General features: G+C 37.6%; 1 protein-coding gene and 1 long non-coding RNA gene across 2 annotated transcripts in view; one reads left to right on the forward strand and one right to left on the reverse strand.

Moving 5' to 3' along the window:
• LOC124289198 overlaps nt 1-27,926 on the forward strand; it is a 101,587-nt gene that overhangs the window by 41,384 nt on the left and 32,277 nt on the right. Inside the window, exons 7-18 of the mRNA XM_046725804.1 lie at nt 177-334; nt 958-1,125; nt 1,609-1,725; nt 2,970-3,114; nt 3,797-4,564; nt 4,689-4,885; nt 7,320-7,436; nt 8,674-8,818; nt 9,770-10,033; nt 14,058-14,159; nt 14,733-14,817; nt 18,776-18,906. Coding sequence (XP_046581760.1) covers nt 177-334; nt 958-1,125; nt 1,609-1,725; nt 2,970-3,114; nt 3,797-4,564; nt 4,689-4,885; nt 7,320-7,436; nt 8,674-8,818; nt 9,770-10,033; nt 14,058-14,159; nt 14,733-14,817; nt 18,776-18,906 — 2,397 coding nt within the window. The remainder of the gene's footprint in view (nt 1-176; nt 335-957; nt 1,126-1,608; nt 1,726-2,969; nt 3,115-3,796; nt 4,565-4,688; nt 4,886-7,319; nt 7,437-8,673; nt 8,819-9,769; nt 10,034-14,057; nt 14,160-14,732; nt 14,818-18,775; nt 18,907-27,926) is intronic.
• Nucleotides 22,302-22,609, reverse strand: LOC124289210. The gene is made up of 2 exons (XR_006901627.1): nt 22,514-22,609; nt 22,302-22,405 (listed from the first exon to the last, which is right to left on the reverse strand). It is a non-coding gene; the product is annotated as an uncharacterized LOC124289210 (long non-coding RNA).

The following is a 27,926-nucleotide window of genomic DNA, read 5'->3' on the forward strand; positions in this document are numbered from 1 at the left end:
ATACTCTGAATGCAGATGTAATCACTTGGACCCACTTGCCAAAGTGATCTTAGCATCATGACTGTTGTAGGCCAGTGTTAAGGTATGAGAGTCAGAGTATAACACTTTGTGTAAGTGGGTCTTTGTCAAAGTGTTCACAAGCATCATTTGATGATGCATGTTGTTTGTCTTTTCAGAAACTCCCCTAACCCTCTCCATTGCTCTGAGTAAGGAGAAGTCCCGTGAGATGATGATAATACTGGTGTCAGGTGGGGCACACCTTGACTTCCGTAACAAACTGGGTCTCACTCCCCTACACAAGGCTGCTGGACTGGGTAGCCTGGAGAACGTTAAGGTACTTGCTAGAGTTCATATGATTATTATGTATATAAATATATGTAATACATCTGGCTTGACAGTTACTGTTAATCATTTGTTGAAATACAGGGGTTAATATGGCACAGACTACTGTTATCCTGTTATACTTCTGGAAAAGATATAGAAAAACCAGCACTCTGGGATGAAGATAAAACTGTGATGTAACAAAGTTACCTTGCAGCCTACCATATCAGACAAACAACCAAATTGATCTTGTTTATGAACTTTCAATTCTAACCAAAGTTGATCACATGAACATTACTTAAGACCTATATCTAATTGCTAAGAAATTTGGATTGCATGTTTTTCAAAACTACCAAAGTCAACTAAAACATTTTAAGAGGTTCATTGCTGAAAAAAAAGATGAAAGAAAGGCACGCTTTGATTTTTCCTTTGAAATAGAAATCAAAGAATTACTTCCCTTCTACTCTGAGGTTTTTGGTGACTGACATTTAACATATTCTATGGGAAGAATAAAAGAATATTTTTTTTCAACTCTGCACTTGTGAAATGTTTGGTCTACGGATGAGTAAACCAAGTAATAAAAACCTCACCAAAAATGTATGGTAATGTAGTGATGAATTGTTGTAATACTGTCAGACTCTCCTGGACCTGGGGGCCTCACCTAACTACAAGGATCTACGTGGTCTCACTCCTCTCTACTATGCTGTGTGTAATGAAACCAACCCTCTGTGTACAGAGATGCTCCTGCATGAAAGAGCTTTCATTGGATTGCAAGATGAGCAGGGCTGGTTTGAGATACACCAGGTGGGACATTAGTGTTAAGCCAAACAAGTACAATACTATCAGAACCCTGTATCACTCACAAGCTGTATTCAGCAAACATCCCCTTATTTACATGTAGGATATCTGATTAATTATGAAACACATGTTATAATCGGTATAGTTTTCAAATGAACTCCCTGGATAATGAAAGACTGTCGGCTTTCTTATCTGTTAGTAGGTATCAGGATTCTTCACAGGATTTTTATCTGAGTATTGTCAGAATTTCCAAACACAATTTCCCTCCATCAACTCTTAATATTGTTATGATATATAATGATAGTATGATTAATATTGAACTGTCTTGAAGCAGTTAATTTCTGAAAAGTCATTGTTTTCATTTGTCAGCCAGAACTGTAAATCTGAATGAAAACCTGTTTTGTTTTTTCCTGCATGATAGCCACATTAACTTCATGTATTATCCCATGTTTTCTACCATGCTGAATGTTCCATGTTGCTATGTTCCAGGCCTGTAAGTACGGCCATGTGCAGCATTTGGAACATCTGCTGTACTATGGGGCAGACATGGATGTTCAGAATGCTAGTGGGAACACTCCTCTACATGTGTGTGCTGTTTTCAACCAGGTAGGAAATACTAGGAATTCTCATCTTAAATAGAACTAACAACATAGTCTGCAATTTTAACCACTTGTCAGAGCGTGAGTCAATTAAAATTTCTTGAGGCCTAGTTCATCTGATACTAGTAAATAAAGTAATACTAACATCTACTTAGGATAATGCCAAAGACTATTTGCCTCTAGGCACTACTGCATGGATCAATCATAGATATTCAGTTCTTTAACTGACATTGAAAGAGATATGGAAGGACTAGTCTCTTGCAGATGGCTTCTGATGTGCAGATGTTCTGGTGTCAGGGCTTAGTCAAACAGTGGCACTGAAAGTGGATTTTATGAGGGCTTCACATTCAGTGGATGTTATTTTCTTCCATGTTTCGAATTTGTACATGTGTTATTTTTGTAGACAAAGTGAGAGCATGAATATGGCTTTTCACTGCTTTTAGCAATATTCCAGCTATAGAATTCCAGAAATTAGTTCCACACATTGTACCCATGTCGGGAATCAAGCCCAGGTCTTTTGTCTTTTGTGTGATATGTGAATGCTTTAACCACAAGGCTACCTCAGCGCCCCCTTTCAGACTAAGAATTTGTATAATTTCTAAATGTCAAGGAACTGTACAAATGTTGATAAGTTTTCATATTTGGAGGTTTTATTACTTGGAGTAAGTTCGTTGGGGTTTTATTCCTCTTTATACAATATTTCAGCAAATCGCAGTATGTCAGATTTTTGTGGAAGAAAAACCCAGGGTGACTTAAGTAATGAGTTGTTCTAACTTATGTTTTACACTGAGCTTGATTTTGGTGCCTATTTATCAAATGACACAGCAGAAGGTGGTAGGTGAAAGTTGCACTGCCTACACCCCTGATGAGGTGTAGGTCATATGACATTGCAAATGTTATGAGGTTAAGAATGATTACAAATTTTTATGGATATACAACTTCTTTTATTCTGTGAAGGCAACGTTTCGACATAGATTCTAATGTCGTTGTCAAGCAAGTGATACATGAGAAATGAATAGAGACTATATACATGAGTTGTTATTACAATAGATTGGGGATGAGTTGTTTGTACAGTAAATGAGGTTGTACAACGCTTGTATAGGAGATTGAGTAAGTTGATTGGAAGCCAGTTAGGTGACATACAAGGATTGAATTAGAGCTTATACAAGCTTCTTGGCTTCAACAGTCAGTGATTGTTTCCCATTCAAATAGACTCACTCCTGTCTGAGAATATGCCTCCACTGTTGCCAGGAATCGTGTGCACGGGTGTTGCTGTTTCGGGGCTGCAGCAAGGAGATCCTCAACTACAACAACCAGACAGCGTTCCAGATTGCCATCATTGCCAACAACATTGACCTTGCCGAGATCATCAAGAATAATAAACCAGAGGATGCTGGTCTGTTTTATATCAGACCTTATTTGATGTCACCTAAATATTATGTTGCTTATTGCCCACACTGAATAATTATATTGGCCTTTTGTTATACCTATATTTGTTACAACACAATTTATCTTTAACATAGCATGCAAGAAAGCAAGGCTATTTTATAGTGTTCCTTGAAGGCTTCTTTTTCATCTGGTATGATTTTGTGAACAATGCAAAAATTGATCTGTTATGTGTTCCTTTAATGACATCCTTAATAAACACACTTACATCAGTCCATCACCAAGATGAACCGATGTAGCTGAGAATAAATACACTAGAAATAGAATTGTATCATTACATGATGTTTCTAATAAGTAGTAATTTATTGTTGGATATTTGTTATGGCAAATGTTAATGGTGTACTAGGACACCTTCAACGAAAGGAAGGAACAGAACCAGACATTCACTGGATCATCTTCCTCTGACACTGACAACCAACAGGAGCATTCAAGAAGGTTGCCACGCAGATTTCCACATAGATCTCCACGCAGATCTCCACACAGGACTCCACGGAGGTCTCCACGCAGATCGCCACGCAGGAAAGAATCACAGTGGCAACCATCTCCTGAACGAGAAACCTCTAAATCCAAAGATGACGGAGGAATTATATTTTCCGACACAGAAATTTAATCCTGGATGGCAAATGGACTAGAACTTGCATCACCCTCTAAAGAAGATAATGAAGCATTTACATACAAGATGTACAACGAGGACTTTGACACACTAACTCTTCCACCCATCCATCCGGTCGCAGATGTACCAGGGAATCTCAGCACAGCTTTCAAGAAAGCAACGAAATTCCAGAGTCAGAGCGTCCCACCATTCAACGCTAAGAAGTTCTCTCTTCACCATATGGATCCCTTTAAGAAGGCATCAGAAATAGACGAGAACTACAAGATCATCAACGACTCCCGAACCAGGACTTACAAAGTTGAAGACAAGAAGTTGGCACAACTTGACACAACTACCAGACGTACATTCTTTGGACTAGCCAGGTCAAGAGCTGTTAATGAAACTCTCATCGCCAAGTTTAGAAACTCGACCTCGGAAGAAGATAGAATGATCTATTCAGCATTACTAACACAGAAGAAAGATCATCAGTTCATGTCTGAACATCTGACCTCTACATCAGCAGGATTGACACTATTAAGAAGACAAGGACTATTATCTTCTTGTACGTGGAGTGAACGCTTCACCAAGTCACTATACAGAGCGCCGTGGTCAGCACCATCTATCTTCGCAGGGGAAATTGAGGACGTGGCTAAGGAAGTCACCAAAGAATCAAGGGAGGTCATGATGATCAAGTCCATCGGCACACTTGCTAGTGTTATCCGTCAGACCTCACAACGCTATTACAGAAAGTCGAAGTTCACAGGAATACAAAGAGACAGAGAAAAGAAATACGGCAACTCCAGAGGAGGCAAGGATTCTTTTCGTTGCATCCAGAGGTAACCCGGGAAGAGGCAGGCAGGGCATCCAGAGGTAACAGAAACTCTAGACGCTGAGTCTTCCACCCCCAGCCGTTCCCATACAACCTTCAACAGTGGGTGGACGTGTACAACGCTACTGGAAGAATTGGGGAATTCTTCAGGACGACTATGTATCCCAGATCCTACGCAGAGGATACAAGATACAACTACAAGCAGTACCACCATTGACAAGCAACTCTCTGGGCCACAACTACGCTGCGGACCAGAGGGAGAACTTACTTGACGCCATCACAACTCTACTCGAGGGTCAAGTTACAACAGATGATATCTCAAGCACTACTCTCTCCATTACCACTACGAGATTGGCAGAGCCTACTCGGTCTCCTCACGTCAGCACAAGACATGACACGCAGAGGACGACTGCAATTGCGCCCACTACAAGTGTTTCTGAACGCTCATCTAAACAATCCGGACTCCTTCGGACTACCGGACGGATGGAAGCCATATCTCCTATGGTGGACGCGAAGGTCGAATGTTTGCGGATGAACCTACTTATCAGAGCCGGAGTACAACACTCATCTCTATGTAGATGCATCACTCCAAGGATGGGGAGCCCACCTTGACAACAAAGTGGCAGCAGGAAAATGGTTGAGCCAGGAGCAAAGTCTACACATCAACATGCTCGAAATGAAAGCAGTCGTAAACACCTTACTACACTGGTCCAGCATACTAAGGAACGCACAACTGATGATCCATACGGACAACTCCACAGTGGCGTTCTACATCAACAAACAAGGATCAACAAGATCAAGGAATCTACTAGATCTCAGCTTTCATCTGTTCAGCATAATAGACAACTTGAACATCAATGGGAAAGCATGTCACATTCCCAGAGCCAAGAATGTGATAGCAGATGCCCTATCTCGACCAACACAACCATCCCCGATGGAATAGATAATACACCCAGAAGCATTCAGAAACATATCCTCAAGTGGCGGAATATCTTTGTCAAGACAAACAAGACGATACAAAGGTTCAACACTATCTACATACCTAGCGGCCCTCAGTACAGTTATCACTATGAAGACATGTGTGAAACTGACCAAAGTACCAGAGATACTAGCTCTACTATGCTCCTTTAAGTTGGTAACCAACAAAAGAAATTCAAAGCACCTGCTTGGGAGCTCAACGTAGTTTTACAGTATCTCACCAGTGATGCTTATGAACCACTAGGAAGGACATCCTATGAGATTTTAACGCATAAAACTATGTTCCTGGTCGCCTTGGCAACAGCAGCTCGGATGTCAGAAATACATGCTCTGGACTTTGAACGAATACGTTTCGATGCACATCACAACATCATACATCTGGGATTGAGATGGGACTTCATAGCAAAGAACCATTTGCCAGGTCAACCAGACAGGCAATTCCACATCCCAGCACTTCCGTCAGTCCTTGGACCACAGGATACTCAGGATCTATCCTTATGTCCAGTCAGAGCATTACAAATCTATCTACAAAGGCCTAAGATAAGGAGACGAAAATTCAAGCGCCTTTTCATCCCTTTATCGGCGGAGACATCTACAGAAGTCTCACGTACAACAATATCAATATGGATGAGAGCCGTCATATTGAGAGCCTATAAAGCAGCAGGACTTGAGCCACCACGAGCCTCTTATCCTCATGAAGTAAGAGCACTGGCGTCGACACTTGCTCTACACGGAAATTGCTCAATCTCGACAATAATAGAGGGCTGCTATTGGAAGTTGGAAACGGTGTTTGCCAACCTCTACCTCAGAGACATGGCTACCGAGGATGTCTCCGGTATCCACCAGTTTGGGCCTCTTGTTGTAGCACAACAATTGACGGTTCCTCAAAGACGCTGAGATGATGGCCTTTATCACATGACTTGTAAAAGCCAACACTCAGAGAGTTGAAGCTTAGAGTCCATGCGCACGTCTAAAGACAGGCTAGCATGAGTGACAGACCCTATACTTGTAAGGACTTACTCGTATATGAAGAAGGGTCACTTCTCCAATTGATGCGGGAATCAATTATGGAGTCGTATAAATCCACTTTTACTGTCAGGAGAAGCGGTTCCAGAAAATCTGACATATTGTGGTCCCCCCAAAGTCATCAGAGGAAGCTGGAAGGAAGGATCAGTATATACTTTAAGAAGTTCCCACAGGGGGGTATGCAGGACGTAAATCAGCATGGAATCCAGAGTGGCTTGACCCACCACCTGTTCCGTTGGATTCTACAAGCAATTAAGCATGAGTCGGGATAAGGGAAAATATGTAATTTTTGGATTTAAATTGATATTTAATACTTATCCTTACTCATGAGGTAAGCCCTCCCAACCTCCCCTTATGGCACTCTGGATTTCCTGTAATCCAGGTGTCGGGCGCTTAATCAGGAGAGAGTGAGGGACAGGTCCAAACATGTGACATGGTTTTCCCGCCAAAAGAGTCACAAGGGAGATAACACTGGGTGAGTGATTTTACGTCCGCTTTTTTTAAGGGAGCTTCAAAAGGGGATTCCACTATCATTCGCAAGAAGAAAGAGATAAGCAATTAAGCATGAGTCAGGATAAGTATAAAATATCAATTTTAATCCAAAAATTACATATTTGAATGAAAACCTGTTTTGTTTCTTCCTGCATGATAGCTGCATTAGCTTCCTGTATTATTCCATTCTGTATACCATGCTGAATGCCATGCTGAATGCCATGCTGCTATGTTCCAGGCCTGTAAGTACGGCCATGTGCAGCATTTGGAACATCTGCTGTACTATGGGGCAGACATGGATGTTCAGAATGCCAGCGGGAACACTCCTCTACATGTGTGTGCTGTTTTCAACCAGGTGGGAAATACTAGGAATTCTCATCTTAAATAGAACTAACAACATAGTCTGCAATTTTAACCACTAGTCAGAGCGTGAGTCAACTAAAATTTCTTGAGGCCTAGTTCATCTGATACTGGTAAATAAAAAAATACTAACATCAATTTAGGATAATGCCAAAGACTATTTGCCTCTAGGCACTACTGCATGGATCAATCATAGATATTCAGTTCTTTAACTGACATTGAAAGAGATATGGAAGGACTAGTCTCTTGCAGCTGGCTTCTGATGTGCAGATGTTCTGCTGTCAGGGCTAATTCAAACAGTGGCACTGAAAGTGGATTTTATGAGGGCTTCACATTCAGTGGATGTTATTTTCTTCCATGTTTAGAATTTGTACATGTGTTTTTTTGTAGACAAAGTGAGAGCATGAATATGGCTTTTCACTGCTTTTAGCAATATTCCAGCGATAGAATTCCAGAAATTAGTTCCACACATTGTACCCATGTGGGGAATCAAGCCCAGGTCTTTTGTGTGATATGTGAATGCTTTAACCACAAGGCTACCTCAGAGCCCCCTTTCAGGCTAAGAATTTGTATAATTTCTAAATGTCAAGGAACTGTACAAATGTTGATAAGTTTTCATATTTGGAGGTTTAATTACTTGGAGTAAGTTGGTTGGGGTTTTATAACTCCTTGTACAATATTTCAGAAAATGCAGTATGTCAGATTTTTGTGGAAGAAAAACCCAGGGTGACTTAAGTTATGAGTTGTTTCTAACTTATGTTTTACACTGAGCTTGATTTTGGTGCGCATTTATCAAACGACACAGCAGAAGGTGGTAGGTGAAAGTTGCACTGCCTACACCCCTGATGAGGTGTAGGCCATATGACGTTGCAAATGTTGTGAGGTTAAGAATGATTACAATTTTTATGGATATACAACTTCTTTTATTCTGTGAAGGCAACGTTTCGACATAGATTCTAATGTCGTTGTCAAGCAAGTGATACATGAGAAGCAAATAGAGAGACTATTTACATGAGTTGTTATTACAATAGATTGGGGATGAGTTGTTTGTACAGTAAATGAGGTTGTACAACGCTTGTATAGGAGATTGAGTAAGTTGATTGGAAGCCAGTTAGGTGACATACAAGGATTGAATTAGAGCTTATACAAGCTTCTTGGCTTCAACAGTCAGTGATTGTTTCCCATTCAAATAGACTCACTCCTGTCTGAGAACATGCCTCCACTGTTGCCAGGAATCGTGTGCACGGGTGTTGCTGTTTCGGGGCTGCAGCAAGGAGATCCTCAACTACAACAACCAGACAGCATTCCAGATTGCCATCATTGCCAACAACATTGACCTTGCCGAGATCATCAAGAATAATAAACCAGAGGATGCTGGTCTGTTTTATATCAGACCTAATTTGACGTCCCCTAAATATTATGTTGCTTATTCCCCACACTGAATATTTATATTGGCCTTTTGTTATACCTATATTTGTTATAACACAATTTATCTGTATTTAAGACTTAACATAGCATGCAAGAAAGCAAGGCTATTTTAGTGTGTGCTTTTAAGGCTTCTTTTTCATCTGGTATGATTTTGTGAACAATGCAAAAATTGATCTGTTATGTGTTCCTTTAATGACATCCTTAATAAACACACTTACATCAGTCCATCACCAAGATGAACCGATGTAGCTGAGAATAACACACTAGAAATAGAATTGTATCATTACATGATGTTTCTAATAAGTAGTAATTTGTTGTTGGATATTTGTTATGGCAAATGTTAATGGGAGAAATACAATATCATTCTTTAAGCTATGACATCACTAAATTGTAACCTTGTTATGTGATGTCATAGATCTATGTCGTCAATGGAATGTTGCTGCATGTTAGAAATTGAGAGAAAAACATAAATGCAAATCTTATAATTACTTCTTTACAAACTAATCTGCAAAAATTATGACAATATTTTTCAGATGAACATTTTATTCCATGTGTAGTTACAACTTTTAAATGAGATCATACTATTGGTTTTACTTGGTGCAAAAGTGTTAACACAATGTGTGTTTTCCTTATGTGCCTCTGTAGCAAAGCATGAAAATCCAGTTAACTAGTACTTCCAGGGCAATAAAATGCACTTTGTCTCTGTTCCTTTTTTTTTTGGGGGGTGGGGGAACTAAGATTAAAGTATTTTAAAAAACAATACCAATGTTAGAAAAAGTTACATACTTTTAGTACTGATTATTAACATACTTAAATCATGCCCTTCAATACAGAAGTCATAATGATACCTACATGTTATGCTGCCAGTTCGTTTTCTATCATCAAGATTTCTGTTTACAGTGCCATTTCGTGAGGTGCCCAAATACAGTGATAGGAGGAAAGGGTCCACCATGACACCAAGTATGCGAGCCATACATCGGAGTCGGAGTGATCCTCGTCTCAACATCAGTGTCATTGAAGAACAAATGATGAGACAGGGAATGTCCAATCAGAGCTTGCCACATATGACAGACACCTACTCCAATGGTTCATACCCTCCGTCTCGGGAATATAATTCAGACTCGCCACGATCTCTCAGTATCTCCAGCACTGGTTCAGGGCCAGGTGGGTACCAGCCTCTTTGTAGACAGTATTCTTGAAGTGTGTTGCTCAAGCTTGGTCCTTCCACTCTGAAATCTCATCGTGTTGAGTGTTGTGTGTCATGCCACTACAGAATAGTTTGCTATCTTTGGTTTATACATGGACATGTAATTGCAAAGTACCCGGAAGATAATGAAATGGTCAAACATTCATAAATAATAAGTTTATTCCTATACATGAGGAAATGCATTTGACTACATACATGTTCATGTTTAAGCTATAGCTGTAGCTATGTTGTTAATTTATAACCTAGGCTGTTGTTTCTGCTTTTTGGTATTAATTGCATTACTGAGGCCGAAAAGGCTTCACCTTATGCTCAGGTGATTAAAACATGTTCAATGTTCCTATCAGTGAGTGAGTGAGTATGGTTTTACCCTGCCTTTAGCAATATACCAGCAATATCACAGTGGGGGACACCAGAAAAGGGCTTTACACATTTTATCCATGTCGGGAAATGAACCCAGGTCTTCAGTGTTCCTATCAACCTTAGTCTCAGTTATAGAAGGTAATACGTTCACTAAGTAAGGAGTGCATATCAAAATGTATCTAAGTACCACAAACAATTTCATAAATCGTGTCTGTTGATGTTCAAGCAATAACAGTACCATATATCCACCAGCAAAATCATAATGTGCTGTCAGTCTCAGCCTATATACAAATGACCCTGTGTAAGTATCCCATCAGCCAGGAATACTGTGTACCATGGTCAGGCAGAAGGGGTCCAATTTCATTAAGCTCTTCTGTATATTAGCAATGGTATACCTTGGCCTCCACTGATGACATTTGATATTGTTAGTTGTGCAGTTACCATGCTTCCAAGCCTTACTTTGTGCTAGCTTTGTACAAATACGCCTTATCCCCACTCTAGCTTGGCATAGGAAGAAACAGCTGAGATTTTACAAGTATTCTGGTAAGATGTAGTCTTAGAAATATATATATATATATATATATAACCTGGTGGATTTTGATAAGGTTGTGCTCAGGAAGTTCTTTCTTGTATTTGTCCACTGCAATATGGGTAATTTAACATATGCTTGTATGGATATAAGTGGTATGTGTTTGGTGTCTGTTTCGTGGAAGGTATTTAACTTGCTTGTCCTTTTCAGAGGATTCTAATGTAAAATATTAGAGGGAAGTATGGTGTCATACTTTAACACTGTAACAACTGCAGATATTTTGAGTTCAAGAATGGTGGTTCAATTTGACAAAAAAAAAAGCCACAGCCTAAGCATATCTGTGCTTGAACAAATACTTTAAAAAGATTGTTTTTAATTCTAGAACAAATAATGTTTTCTTTTTCAGGCAAAGTATGCTTTAAGTGTCAAAACATCTTATCTAACCTTATGGCAGTTTCAGAAAATTATTTATGCACTAGTGTGTTCTTTTAATGTGTTTTTTTGAGGTTTGTAAAAGATAGGAATTGTGTTAAGTCTAACTGAAGTCTTCAACTAATCCTCTTGTTATTTGCTAGTTAATGTTTCATCCTTTCCCTCTTTAAGAGATACCAATCACTGCCACAGGCATTTACACCATACTGACAGACATATGTACTCCAACATAGCATACTTACTGATCGTCTCAAAACTTCAGGATCTATGGCTGGATTCAAAAGACTGCTGTAATACTATCTACAATGTGTCAGATTAAGTCTGTGTATGCTGTTGTTGTGCTAAAAATGTAACATGAACACAAAGTCATGATTGATTGTTGAGCCATTCAACCATCCACGTCTTGTAGAAATCTGTTGTGTTGTGACGATCCCTTACATGGTTTTAGCCTTCATTGATCATCAGTCATGTTTTCACATCAAACTATGTTACTAGAAGTCTAATACTCATTATATCCATATGTAAAATACTGCCAGATTTTCATCCTGATTTGTTTGTATTACCGATGTCAATACCAGAACTGATAAAAGTTTCATCACTTTCTAATTTGTGAAATTACTGAATGTTTACAGATATTGAAGTCAAGTAGCTGGCTCTTATCATTAGAGCCTTTGACCATGGAGCCCATTTATCTGGTCAGCTGAAATTTTATTCAGCATTTTGTGTTTGAAAGATATATGAATAGAATATAAATCTTTACATATTGCTGGAAATGTAAATGATATTATGCACCAGCAGAGTTTAATGTGAATATAATCAGTCAGTCAGTCCCAATGCATGGATGAAAAACTAGCATGTCATTTATTTTGCTTTGTGCTTGTCTATAGTTTATTGAGTTTGTACTGGAGATGCTGCTATAGAGATTTTATGTAGCTTCAACTGCCTCCTTCTGCAGGTGTCATGCCATCATCTCGATATGAATACGAAAGAATGCGCCTCTATCCGGCTATCCCAAGTCGCTTTGTTGTCTGTGTAAAAAAATACCAACCAATACACACAGCAGAGTTGAAGCTTAGGAAAGGAGATATTATACAAGGTCTATCAGGGCTTTGTTTTATGCATGATCAACAATTTATGCACCCTCTTTCTTTACTGATTCTCTAATTCACATTATCCTTATCTATTTCAAGTTTGAGCATGTACATAACTAACATTTGCAGTTAATTCCATATTCAGTCAAAGAGGATTATGGTTTATTCGGTTGTTTATTTTGGGGTTCAAATTCTTCCAAACCTGTTCCTTGGAATGATGCTGATCTTTTAATTTGCTATTTGCATTGTTTTTCTCAGGTACTTCTAAGTTGACCAATACCTGAGTCAGTAGACAAATATACATGAGTGCAATTTGGAATTTGAATTCATAATCCTCTTTTAAGATATGTTCACTGATGTGATCAAAACTAACAGAGAAATTGTGTTCCAAACCTATGTTCACATTTCAGTTAACATGTCAGAAATTGATATGTAGGCATTTTTTTTCACTGCTCTAACCCCTTTACATGTGCCAGATATATGAAGGAGCCATTCTTATCATGACAGACATTTTGTGTGTCCTTAGATGCTTACTTGAATCACCAAAGACTTTCTCTGTATGCATGGTGAATCCAATGAGGAGCCTGTGATAAATCATTTTGTTAAGATGATAAGGAACATAATCTTCCCTTTCAGATGTTTCTAGTCTGTAATATCTATCTCATTTTCAGATCTCTATAGATAGAATTTACTATGATCTCTCATGCAATGGTTTGGATTTCGGTATTCAAGCTGTAGAGTTACCTCCCCTTCTGTGTTTCAGACTGGAATCCTGTTTCTAAAGTTGCTCACTGCCTGAGAGATTATAGTAAACATTTCCTCTGTTACCATGATTCTGGCTTGTTCTAGCATCCTCTGTCTCATGCATATTGCTAGCATGACAGCAATGTAATCTTTATAGACTGACCTAGACTAATCTGAGATTAACATCACCATTATAAAGACTCATGGTTACGCATTGCATTGGATGTTATATTTAGCTTGAATGTTAATTTCTTTCTTTTCCACGACGTCGTTAAAGATATTTAATAACTTTAAGCATAATATCCATTGGGGGAAAGACAACATGTGACAATTGTTTTGTTCACATTTCAAAATTTTAACACCCTAAGCTTATGAAAATGAAAATACAAACTTCAACTGATATTTCTGGTTTATGTTCTACCTCTCAATTTCCTATAGCTAATTGGTACTCAGGATGTCATTAACATTTTTATGGGCAGTTATTTTCTTAATTATTTCAGCACCTACTATTTAATGTTTTTGTTTTGCTGAATTTGTAAATAGTCCTGAACTAAGGAACCCATAGAGAACAACAGTTTTTGTGACTTAAGTCATTATCAGAAATGAGGTATGTCATGATCACAACAATAAACAACTTGTCATATTTCAATAATGACATACCACATGCAGCAGTTACCGGTAGTTCAAAGATTAATTTTGTTAACACCGTTCAAAGTATATTTGAGATGTCACTTAAGCAATTAAGAGTATTAACAATCCAACTCAGTGTAATGTACTGTGGTTAAGCATGAATTTGTTTGATAATGATGAGCATTTGTCTTTCAGTGTTAAGTGTTGGGGATCAGGGATATTATGAAGGCCGAACTGATGGGGGAAAAGAGGGATGGTTCCCAGGGAGCAACGTGAAGGACATCACTTTACGTAGAGGTATGATAGGATTGTTCTATAATAGTAACTGTATCTGTACATGCTAGAGTTTGAGCCTCATAGTAGTAATTTGTACAGATGTGGCCAGTTATTGCTAAGTTGTAAGTCAGGGCCCTGTGTCACAAAGCGATCATGACACTATGACTGTGAACATACTTTATCATAGACTTGAGTCATAGCACTATGATCACTTTGTGAAACGTCTGTACAGTATTATTACCAACATCAATCTTGCAACAATCGCTTCTTGTGTAGAGTTAAGTACATCTTTAGACGTCAAACAGGATAACAGTCAGTTTCAAACCTTACTTCTGTGTTACAATGCAAGTGCATTGTAAAATTCAGTCTTGAAATTTTGAAATTTTGCCTGACATTTTTTATTTATTGTGACATAATTATTGCCAACTGCTTGAATGATGCAGACAAAGTAAATGAAGTAAAATCTCTTTGATGCAAAATAGTTCTTGATTTTCATTATGTTCAATAGTCTGGTAAATCATTTTCAAGTTTGTTTTCAATGTGTTTTGAAATGCATGAAATGTTTATCAAAACTAATTATTTGTATACTTGCAGCTGGTTCAATGGGTGACCTACTCAACAGTGATACTGTTACTCTCAATAGAAACACACTGGCGGCTCTCATCAATGCAGATGACCCGTAAGTACATAGTTATCTCCCTTGAATCATTTTTTCAGTGACTGCATTTCTGTTTGTCTATTGTTCTCATTCAACAATGGTGTCTTCTTCTGAGTGCTGAAACCCACAATTGTCTTTTGTATATATTTGAAATTATATCAGGGTTTATTAAGGACATAAATCTATTATTTGTTTGTTATGTGAGTGAATGCTCTGAGTTCTCAGGGTGGGGGAGGAAGTTGGGGGGACTCATCAGGTCTCTTGTCTGTTGCAGTTTCTGAATTTGGGGACCCTTTGTCAGTAGATTTTTGTGTAGTCAGTAAACATGTCCAAAAATCTGAAATGGAAGATCATCTCTGTGCGATTGCAGATTATCAGTCTGTTTAAGAAACATTGAGACAATGGGTTCTGCTTTTGTTGCTCTGCTGTAATTTGTGTTTTGTAAATACTAAACACTGATCAGTTGGGTTTGTTCCATCAAGAGATGCAATCATATTCAACTTTTATGAGATATTAGCTTGATTATGGTAAACATTCATGTTTTAGTATGCACACAGCAGATTTTCATGAACCTCTTTTATTCTTTTGAACATTTAAAACATTTCACTCATCTTATATTGACAAAATGCATTTTTAGTTGTTGTATTAAGAGTCAAATGGAATTGAATTAATAATATCCTCTAAAGTCTTTTGAATAAAGTGGAAAGATTTAAAAATGTAGATTCACATTTGGTTGACTGTGTGTGCATTTTTCCTCTGGAGAGTATTTGCAGCCTAGAAACCTGTGATATCTCTCTGTGTATGTCAAAACTTGCCTATGTTGTGTGGGCCTTGGGTGAATACACACTGTTTCAGCATACAGCAACTCCAGGTTTTACACTATCATCAAACATATCATCAGCATTCTGGTTATAGTTTCTACAAGTTTACTTGCCAGAAGGCTGATATATGATTTTGCTTTTCAGAATTTCAAGCTTAGCCATATGTCCTTTTCTGCAGTGAATCAGAGTTCATTTATCACTGAGGATAGATCATGACATGTGATCCTAGGTCAAGGCAATGAGAAACATTAATGATATCAATCAGTGAATGTCTTAACAATCTACATTGAAGAATTAATAAGATTGATGTGAGGTACATACCCTTTAAATGTTGACCAGCCAACAGTTTGATTAAACTCCTCATTTAACAACATGCAGGTTTTGGTTGTGTAGAATATTCCCAGACATGTACATTAAATCACGTTAATGCAGAAATTCTGCAATGTTTCTTTTAGTTATGATAGTAATTACCAGCTATCAGTGTTTGAAATTGCTGCTGATGTTGTGTGACTGTATAGTCTTAAGTGTACAGTTAAAATAGATATAACAATACATTGTACATGTCTGCCTGCAGTAATCTACAGTAGTGACTGACATGCTCTGACCTGTTCAGTGTGTGAAGCAGTGAAGATAGGATTACAGATTTCTAGACCTCACAACTGTTATTTAATCTTGACTATGTGAATTAGAGACATTCGACTTGTATATACAATAGGTTGTAAGGCGCAGAATAATACAAGATCTTTGTAGTTACTACAGGTACTGAATATGATACCTTGTAAATGATTCTGAAAGATAGTTCTGAACTACTGAGTAGCAATACAACTGCAATAATCTTGAGTGTGACATTAAACACCATTTCACCTTGCCTTATTCTGTTCAATGTGAAGTGGGAATAGGGCAGATTTTATTCCCCACAAAATAAGCAACGAAAAAATCACGTCTATAATTTGAAAAGGAAAAACAGAAACAAAACTGTTCTTTATACCAATAAATATACCCTTTAAGTATACACTCTACACATTCGCAGAAAGAGTGAATGCTAACACAAAAGGAGTTTTCTTAATAATGGGAGTTGCTTCTAATTTATTAATGCAAACTTCTGACTTAAGTATTCTGGATGTCTTCAACCTGTAACAATGTTTCAACTTATGATGTTTAGCTGTTTAAGGTATAAATACAGAGCATGAAAAGCTTGAGATTCACAAAAACATGTACAAACTGTATAGTGACAAGTATTTGTGTGAGCTGAAGACAAGCCAAGAACAGGGCCCTTATTCTCGAAACGTTCATAGCCCTAAGAATTCGTAACTTTGATCGTAACCGATGTGTTTAAGAATAGGCTTAAGAAGTTCGTAGGGCTACGAACGTTTCGAGAATAGCTAGCCAGCTTCTTACATCTGTTCAGAAAGTAAATGATATTTATTGCAGGAGACCTAGGACAAATACTTGATTCACTTTGGTTTACTTCCAAGATGCCAGTTATATGCCACCATCCCTTCTTCCCACCATCTCCATCCTAATCAGATATATCTCTCCCTAACAGTGATATCAGTCCCTACCCCATCTCCTTGTTGAAGTTGAAGGGCCACACCACTAGGCAACAATTTGTGGAATGTGTGATAATCTGTCTCCAGTTGACTGAGTGTGTAGATTTGTTTGTGGGTCAGCATGTTGTGACCTGTCATCATTAACACTGTGATCAAGACTGCTTGTACTGTTGTCATGGTATGCTTCTCTGGCTACAATATGCTGAAACTTAATAAACAGAATGCAAGAAAACAAGACATATAAACAGTGGTAATAATGTTATGAAGAGTTCCCTGTTTCCTCGTTCTTAGTAGGAGTGTTGCTGTGGTGAAGGGGCTTATGTAACATTTATCACACCTAGATAACTGCCATATTGGTTATATAACGTAAACACAAGTTGACATGCTGAGTAGATATTTTAAGGTGAAGGACCAGGTTGGTTATGGCACCTACTTGGGAAACCACAATTTTGGGACAAACTAAGAATAGTGTTATGGAGGTTATTTTCAGTTTTGAAGGGCTGGGCAAAAGTCATTTTCTTGGCAAATGCAAAGTTTGTCAAATTTAGAACACATCCTAAAATAATTTAGAACCATTCATATCTTGAACATTGCACAAAAATAGATATTTGAGACACTAACATGAAAGGAAGGTGTGGGAATATATGTGTACGAGTGTAATGATTACAGAAAGAAACACCATTTAGATAAGAAAAGGGATCATCTTTCAGACTGACAGCCTAGAAATGCTGAATACATATCTGTACTGTATTTGTATTGCAAACACTGTGAGTAGTGTGTGGCCAGCTACCACGGTGGTTATTTTGATGAGGGAGGTATCTGTGTATCATTAAGAAGGGGATAGAGGTCATGACCGGAGATGCAAGGCTGTACCTGATAACACTGGAGGGTGGAGACCGACTAGATTAAATTATTATGCTGCCATACATGGAAAGATTTTGGCCAGATAATGTGGCCTTGTTAATGAATTAAATACAGAAATGGGTTGGGTTAGTATTTTATGCTGTCACATTTAATGAATATTGTAGGATGATAGGGTAATAACTGTTCGACACATTTCTGCAACTTATTCACATACATTAACACACAAAGGCATGCCCATAAATGTACACTTAACATTAAGTGAGGTGAATTCTGCCAGAGTAACAGACATTTAAGATAATGGTCACAGTAATAGAAATACCAGGATAACAATAAGGACGAAACAAATGGATGTAAACTCTTGTTTTATTGTCAGGCAAAGTTTTGGTGTCAGTGTTCAATATCAGTAAACTACTCAGAATATTTTCAGCAAATATAATGCCTGGAAAAACACAGTTTTAAATGGAAAATTGCGGTGAGTCAAATCAGTTGTACAAATCGTGAAACAGAAATCGTTGTCCTGTGGGTTAGGCAAGTCATGTTTGCTTGTCACACTGAAGATTCAGGTTTGATACAAGAGTAAACCCGTTTGTGTTGTCCCCACTGTAAAGTTGCATGAAACCATTATTTACTCTGTCATTCATGTATGCCTTATGTTATGATTTGAATTAAACAAATCTGAAGCAGTGCAACATTCAGCTTGTTCACTTACATACAGACTAGAATGATAAAATGCTTCATGTGCAGCTGTGTACAGACGGTAGATGTTGTTATAGCAGCAGACTGGATGAAGACTCATACATCAACTGTCACACTACTTCACCTGGTCATAGGGTCGTACGGTCATACAGCTGATCAGATCACACTGATCATTGGGAGTGCCATGTTCATGTATTTCTCTTTTAGTGATCTTAAGTGATGCTTATAGGACTGGGAAAGAGCTATCAATCTTTTTTTGTTTTTTTTTCAGAAATCCTAAACTTTTTTAGTAGGCATCAGTATTTCAACTTTTAATCTTCAAACATACAAGGGGTACGAGATGAGAGACAGATGATGTTTAAATCCCAAAATAATTTTACGTGAATAGGAGATGACAATCTGTACATTGTGTTCTTCATACAGTCAAACACTGATTTTTTTAACTAATAAAAATTAAAATTATAAGCTTGCTCTCTGCATATTCCTGTTTAAGCCACAGGTTTTCAATTGTGTCGAACCTCGGATAACTGGAAGTATAAACGTAGGTCCCTTCAATGTAAATACATTGGTATTTGACTGTAAATATGGTCAAAGGTGCCCTTTACCATTGATGCATAAAACAAATCACCATGCTGGACATGTCTTTTTTGACAGCTTTGTCAAAATATTTGATTCCAAATGCTTTATGCTCAAGTATTTCAGTTATACAGAAGAAGTACAGTTGATTTCTAATACACTATAGAGTGCTGAAACTCTTTGGGTATAAGAGGAAAAGTATTACCCTCACAAGTACATTGAATATGTAGGTAATGGATTGTGAAAAGCAATAAGGTTGGTCAAGTATTTGCAAGACAGTGTCCACTTGACACAGAGTGATTACTACACTAAGCCAAAGGCCCAGTACAGGCAGACAGGCTGTGTCAGCTATGTGTACCTGGCTGTGATAAATGAGAAACTTCTAGGGTATCCCATCTCTACATACATACGTCACAGTCACTAAAAGGCTTTTTATGCTTCTTGATGCTTGAAACGTTTCTCTAATTTTATTGTTGGGTTCTAGACAATCTAGTCCACACACTGACTATAGAGTTTTAATAGGCTCACAAACATAGCAGTATTGCTTTCTGTATCATGGATGAGAACTGTGGGAAGTGTATTAAGGTTGCAATCATCTCTGGAAGTTCATGCTTACTGCTCAATATTGTTCATGCTGTGAATTGAACCACCAACATTTATGTTTCCGATTATTGATAGGGAAGCTGTTGCAGTCCCTGATAATATAATGGCAGTAAAGTTCTTAATTGGATCGGTGAAGGACTGTGAAATTTGATGTTGAACTGTGTGTGTTCACTTGACCTCCCAACCCTTTTACTGTCTTCTCCTGGAGATATGTGAACACAGGTGTTGGGAACTATAAGGATTATATTGTGTTTGGATCATGGTATGCGCATTATACATTCTGAGCATCTCAAGAATAGAGGAATACTTTTATTTCATTCAATAAGTCCCCTTCTTGTTGTTTGTTTCACCACATAACATTCCTGGGAGTAAATGATTAACAATATAGTTGCTCATAACTAGAACTTTTATATTATATATATATATTATTGAACTAACAGCTACTGACTGAGATAAGATGACAGGTGAAAGTAGTCAAACATTTACTTAAGCTTGGGCAGAAAATATAAAGATATTCGTGAAGGTTTGGCTATGAATATTAAGGTTCAGTTATAAGTACCAAATACCAGTTGTTATATAAATAACAACTTACCATATATGATATCTGTAATAGATGTCTAGTTTAAATGCTACTAGAGATATTCATCTACATCACCTTGTACCATTTGGAAAGAAAGAGAAGTATATCAATTGGGTATTTTACCTGAATATTGACACAGATTTTAGTTTAAGTGGTCAGTGTGTATGAGATGCATGGAGTATCATACTGATGTGGATATATTGTGTTTTATGTAGTTAAATGTAGGAAATAGGAAAACTGGAGTTTGATTGAATGGAACTAGTGACTTGCACAGATGAATGACATGACATGATGACTGGCTGGATAAGATAAGATTGATGGAGTGAAATGAAACAAGAAATGTAATGGTGTTTGTAATTGAGAAGGTAAATAATTTTGTCTAGTGATGTTTAATTGCAAATTTGACGTTGTTACTGACAAAGTTGTCTTCTCTTGTTTGCTCACACGAAGTGATATAATGTCATATCTTACCCCTGAAAAAAGTTTCACGAAAGTATATCCTGTAGAAAAGCCGACCCCTTTCTACAGTCTGCTGGTTTTTTCCACCTCAAAATTTGGCTTATCTCTGGTAATATGAGGTAGATAATTAATGTAAAATGGGAAAGTGAAAGTTATGAAGTGGATAGGGAAATGAAGTGCATAAGAATGACTGAACATTATGAAAATGAACGTTTGACAATACTGACTGACTGAGCTTGGTTTTACGCCGCTTTTAGCAATATTCCAGCAACATCACGGCCGGGGACACCAGAAATGGGCTTCACACATTGTGCCCATGTGGGGATTCGAACCCGGGTCTTCGGCGTGACGAGCCAACGCTTTAACCATTAGGCTACTCCACCGGCCCGTTTGACAATATGACATATCATGTTTATTATACAGGTTCATATCCATGAAAGTAATTCAATATTTTTGACAGCTTTTAGCATGGTTTGCAACGTTTGTATGTATCAAATCACAAATATTATTATACCAGTTGAACATTTGTCTAAAATAATTACATATTTTGAAAACAATGTGAAAGTATCCTTTCTTTATGCTGCAGCACGGCTGTGTAGCACTTGTGTTTGTCCAGAGGAGGATGGTGTGCTAGCAAGTAAATAGCATAGTCCATGTAGTGTGTACCAAGCATAGGGGGGAAGGGAAGGTGGGGGGTCAGGTCTTTCTGCAATCAAGTCAAGTTGTTCACCTGTCACTATGATAGGAATGCTTTTGATTTGAGGACTTGTTGCCATGGTAACTTGTAATGATAATCTGAGAAAAGAAGGGATCTTTGTCAAACATGATAAAATAATGTTGTTGAAGAAGGTTCTATGGAGAAAGGAGATTCAATATTTGTAACAATGATCGGATTTGGGGTAGTTGATATAAGGTGTTTGTTGGTGTAGAGCTAAATTGTGAGGGCTGGAAGAAAGAAGGTCAGTCACGTATATACCTCATAAGTCCTGACTGTGACCAGAATATATCAATGGTAATATTGTGGGAATTGTCTGCAGCATTGTGACAAATTTGACTCACGTCACATCGAGAAGAGGGCTAGTTGTTCCTTGTTTTCAGTGTCATACAAGACATTTATTTCTGTGGTGACAACTGGTTACTTATTCTCATCTTGAAAATGATATAACCCTGGATTAGTGACTTCTTTAGCCTGATATTCTGTCTTACTTAACACATGTATCTTGACTATATGTGAAGTTTCTCAGATTATGAAGAGAAATGTTCAGGAATTTGAGTTACTTTCGTGATTTTAACATGTTTAGGGATTTCACTTCACATCATTATCTCACTTCGCACATCATCAAACAAAGGCTCTGATTCAATTGGTATTTGTTATATGGGTCTTATTATGTACAGTATACACCAGACAATACTCTATATACAACAGTCTGCTCAAGATGTATGTGCCTTGAGATATACACCTTGACTGACTGACTGAGTTTGGTTTTACGCCGCTTTTAGCAACATTCCAGCAACATCACGGCAGGGGGACACCAGAAATGGGCTTCACACATTGTTCCCATATACACCTTGAACTCAGATTGAACTCTGTTGGAAGTGTTGCTGTTTCACTTTATATACCTCTACGTTTTGTCTAAGGAAATACTGTCTCTCTTCTGTTTCATTTTTTGGAAAATCAAGTGTACTTTTTACAGAAACAATGAACACAGATCCAGGGGTGAAAATAACTTTAAAATTGCTAGTGTACTCCGGTATGGTGTAAAATCACTTGCCCTGATAATTTTTCCACTATACTGTCCATTTTCTTGTTGATTTTTTAAATAAACAACAAAATTAATATTGGAAAGTCAACTGGACACCGGTACAGTGTGATATACAAATTTGCTTGCCCGACAGAAAAAAGCACTGGACTCGGACGTCGAGCAATTGGTTATTTCACCCCTGAGATCCCTACAAATTGTCTATTCAGACATTATTCCATTCCCAAGGTATGAGTTGTTCACAATGTCCTTTCATCTTTTATAATCACACCTTATGATGTTATTTCACAAAACCAGTTGGGTTCAGATTAGATCTCTCCTGATGTCATAATGACATGAGCTAAATTGTAATACAAGCTGTTCATTAAAACACATGACTCATGAGTGGCTGTGAAAATGTTTTGCCATCACAGATGTGTGCAGGTTATATCCTTAGTTGAGGCCCTGTGCCTCAACAAGTGTTTATCTCCACCACCCTAATTAGACTGTTAAATGTGTTAGTACCTAGACAGTAAGTGGAACCAGCCCAATTTGTTGGGAAGTCCCATTCTGAGGTTGTAAGTGTCACGCTTCATGCTAAACCCAAGGACCAACCAGAGAGTAACATCAAAAGAAGGTCACTTCATGTTGACCAGTTGTATTTGACAAGAGCCTTCTCTGTGCTGCCTGATTTCTTGTGTTTGTGGAGGGATCCGCGTTAATTTGCTGCTATGCCATGTCCAGTATCTATCTGCTCCTGGTAGCTAGGGTGGGCCATCCTCTTCAACGTCCTAACAGTATAACTGCCTGAAAACATAATGGTTGAGGTCAGGACTTCAATCTAAGATCAGACCTCTTTGTTGGCTGTTGCTGATTAATTTAAATAAATATTAGTTCTGTGGTCTTTCATTCAAACATTTCAGACAGAAAATTCAAAACCCAGAAACATATATTTTGAGATTAGTTGAAATTTGATTCAGTTTGTATTTTAATGAACATTAAGATAACATATGTTTTATACACGTAATTCCAACATGTTGTTGCTGATCCTGTTGCTTACCTAACCCTAATAGTACATTGTTTTCTATAACAAATGTCTTATCAAATATCCTTCTGGATTCCAAACTAGCATTAGTCATGTAGTTTTGAAACAAATGAATATTCAAAATGATCCTATGTGAGCATATGAGGTCTTTTTGGACATGCATGTAGCTTTTCTTTTCATAACCAGCGTCGTTAGATTGGTACATATTATCAAACATATTAGTTGCTTCAAAACTACTTTATCACAGCAGCATTTCAAGAATTAGTTAAATTTTCAGACATTCTTTCTTATCCAGCTTCCTCAATGCCCTCTGTCTTCCATTTGTTTTTGTTCCAACTTCCCTGCCTCACAGCTTTTGAAATAAAACAAATATGCCAGGCTGTCATTAGAACCCAGACATTTTCTAGGCTGCAGGCACTGAGCACTCTTCAGGTCAAAGCCTTAATTTGAAAATATAGAACAGAAGTGATACATTTTTAATGTTAAATGGTTGACATTTGGACAACCAATGGCTTGTTTGAATGAGATTGAAAAGCTGTCTGATGGGTTGTCTAAAGACTGGCTATATGAAATGTCCGTGGGAAATGATTTGCAAGCTGCAAAGCATGTTGAGGAACTATTTGTACCTATTTGTCGTGAAATATTTATGAAAAAAAAGAAAAATAATTTGACAAAAAGGTAGCTACCTATATTTACTGCAGCCCCTAAGGACCTGTACAGATTTGGAAATAAGAGTCTAACACAATATCTAAGGCTTACAGGCAGGCTTCTACAAGAAAAAACTGACTTGGCCATCCCCTACCCTGAATGTCCATTGACGGATGATATGATGTTGTGCTGGTTGTCCCATGCTGTTGGTCAGGATCTGTTTGGGATGAAGCTCATAAGATATATTTTGAGAAGAATCTAACCATGGAAACTCCAACAGTAAACAGTCATTTCTTTCTGAAATTTTCTTGTGTCATAGTTCAGAATTACTCTGGTTTGACTGAGATGAATAGACATAACAACAGTGCTGTAGTGATTCAGTATGGATTTAATAATCCCAGACAAATAACAATATGCTGAAAATAGCCCAAGCTACACTCAAGGGGAGCAAATTCTGTACTGATTTAGTGATATTAAGACAGATCATGATAGTGACTTCCAAAAGGAAGCTTTAGGGCAGATTGTTCAGGGAATTTATCATGTGCATGAAATCTGAAAGGGTGGCCTAAGTTTGCATGTTGCTGTGCAGAGTCGTAACCCATATCTGTACCAGTATCTGCTGGTAGGAGGTAGAATATTCTCACTGATAATGATGCTGATTCTGTGAGCATCATACACATGCTCATTAGATTTGCTTAAGTGATAAATGTCACATACTTTAGAACTTGGCCTCACACATTAAGCTGCTTTGATATAAAAAACTGAGCAAAGCTTCCTGAAACCCTGCTTACTTGCTCACTCGCTCACTTTTCGCCTATATGAAGTAATTTGTAAGTTAAATAGGAATGATGAACATTGGGTATAACAGATGCAATGCAACTTCTTCTCTTGATCAGTGCCCATCACCATATCATAACAGGTAGCGGTAGTGAGTGTTGTAAGGGTTTGTAGACCCCCCCAGACTCTGAGCAAACTGACCACACCACCACCATACATTGATGTCGTCCTGAACACTGCAGCAACACACTGTAACCTTCTTGACCAGTCTGATGCCACCAGCTGGACTGTTATAAACTTCTTCATACACTGCAGGTACAGAGATAGTAATATATGGATACCAATAGCGGCAAGTGATAATGAATGATAAGATAAGTTAATGCTCCAAATTTATCAATAAATTCATTCTCTTCCTTCTTGACATAAGTGAGATTTCCCTACATTTTCTGTCTCCCTTCTGTGACAATTCTGTTGATTATCTGTCCAAGATGGTCGATAGAACATGTGTGATGTTGGTCCAGACAATAATCAGCCGAGTGTTGAAACATAAGCACAAAGCAAGCACTTCCTTCTTGTTTTACTGTGCAAGTGACATGTGCTGTTCACGACACCATCACTCACCCGTACACATAAAAGACATGGCTGTTCTATTGATTACTTGCAGTTATCCTGTAAGGGACCATCTATTTAGTATGACATGTTTTGGGCTTTGAAGGACATGTTCATGCGATTTATACTTTATCTACCTAAACAAGATTATCAGAACTTAATTATTTCTGAAGGCAATACATTCTTTTACACTATGTTCAGTATGACAGCTAAATCATATACACGAACACGCTTCAATCGGACATAATCCACCATCAAATATTTAGTTAAGTCCTGTTGATAAGCAAATCTTGAGATGCAATTACCCAGATGGTTGATGACTGAACAGCCCATGCTGTTGGTGGATGATCATACAGTAATACAGGAGTGATTCTTTGTTTCCATCCTATTTTGATCATCCCTTACAAGCATAAGATATTACAGCCTCTTCTGCCCCAGGAATTTACTTCTTTGCATTTTGAAAGGCCTTTGTATGATGTGACATTGTTGTTGTGAAATCATCCAGGGTGTGATGGATTCACTCACACACACAACTCGTTCATGTGCCTTCCATACTGGCATGACAGTCAGTTTTGTTAACAAGTGAGTGAGTGAGTGAACATGGTTTTAACCACTTTTAGCAATATTCCAGTAATAATACAGCGGGGGACACTCAACTTTCATTATGTATTATGTTGATTACAAAGATTATGTTTCATTGTTAATATCATCTGGAATAACATCATAACAATAGTTTTGAGGAATACTGGAAGTATATTTCAAACAATTAAGATCATCATTAGAACATATGGAAAAATTTCAACAATTTGGATCAACAAATTACCATCCTTGCTTTAGAAGAGATTCATTTTATCAATCTATTAAAAGACAGAATAAGTTGCTCCTCTTACAATATCGTTTGACTCTACATACATACTGCCTTCCATATCAAGTTTTCAATTTGAAAAAAAGGTATATTTGGAATAAAAGATTTAATTGTCAAATACCTTGCAGTTATTGATAAATAGTGTATGTGGACTGTATTAAATATTAGCATTAATCAATCTTTTGTTAGATAATTGTTGCAATGGATACAGCTGTTTTGTCAATAATACACACAATGACAAGGTAATGATTCACATTGTATTTGTTTACATGGAGATCCTATTGATCTGACTTCTTCAGGTGATTTATGAAGAACATGAATCTTTGTGACAATGAAATAAAGTCACATTTAATTTAAATAATGATGATGAATTCATGTATCTTCAGATAAACTCAACCAAACCCAGACCAAATGTGGCTTCACGTCTGTGTTGTTGGCGTACCTGTGTCTTAATATTGATTTGGGCTAGCCCCAGCCGAGGAATACCTTTATATGTAACTATAAATAGTTGAGTGAATCACCACGCATGATAATAAGCTATCAGTGAGCATGCTTGACATACTTATTGGGTGGACAGAGGTGTGTTGTGTGTTTGCCATGGCAGTCCAACACAACATCACAGACAATTAAACTGCAAATTGATACAATTTTTACACCTTGGCCATGTTTGGGAATTCAGTTTCTCTTTGTCTTTAATCTCTGAAAAAAAATGTCATGATCTGTCTCGCCCTGCATGACCATGAATAGGAGTGAATTTCTGTAGATGACCCAGAACACACACAACTTTTCCAAGTGATGGTGTACAGGTGTACATAAACAAGTATAATATAATATCATATTTTGCCAGTCAAGTGGACCTGGTTAGGATTGATATAAATGTAATGTATGATCCATTCTGAGGAGAATATTTGGGGAAGATTTGTTTGTGTGTTATTGTTAATTTTAAAATTTTACATTTAGGAATGTCTGGGGTTTTTTTCTTATAAAGGTTGCTTACAGGTTTCTGTGTTTGAAAGAACAGGTATTACTTTGTCCTCCATTATGTCTACCCATTATGAATAATAAATAGGATTTAATTCTGAGTCAGCCGGTGTTCATAAAATATATAAAGGGTCTTGTGTAATATCCCGAAGTGAATATGACCTGGTTTTAGGCGTGACCATGAAGTGTTTTGTTGAAAATGAATCCAGCTGTCATAGACTCATGGCGCTTTCATTGTGGAAGCCCGTCCCCTGATGAGTAATGTCAATACTACGATCAAAGGCCCCACACAATGTAAGCTTTTCAGGATTGCCCAA

The sequence above is a fragment of the Haliotis rubra genome, unplaced genomic scaffold (genome assembly GCF_003918875.1).
Source record: "Haliotis rubra isolate DU_JTF1 unplaced genomic scaffold, ASM391887v1 Scf436, whole genome shotgun sequence".
NCBI lineage: Eukaryota > Metazoa > Mollusca > Gastropoda > Lepetellida > Haliotidae > Haliotis > Haliotis rubra.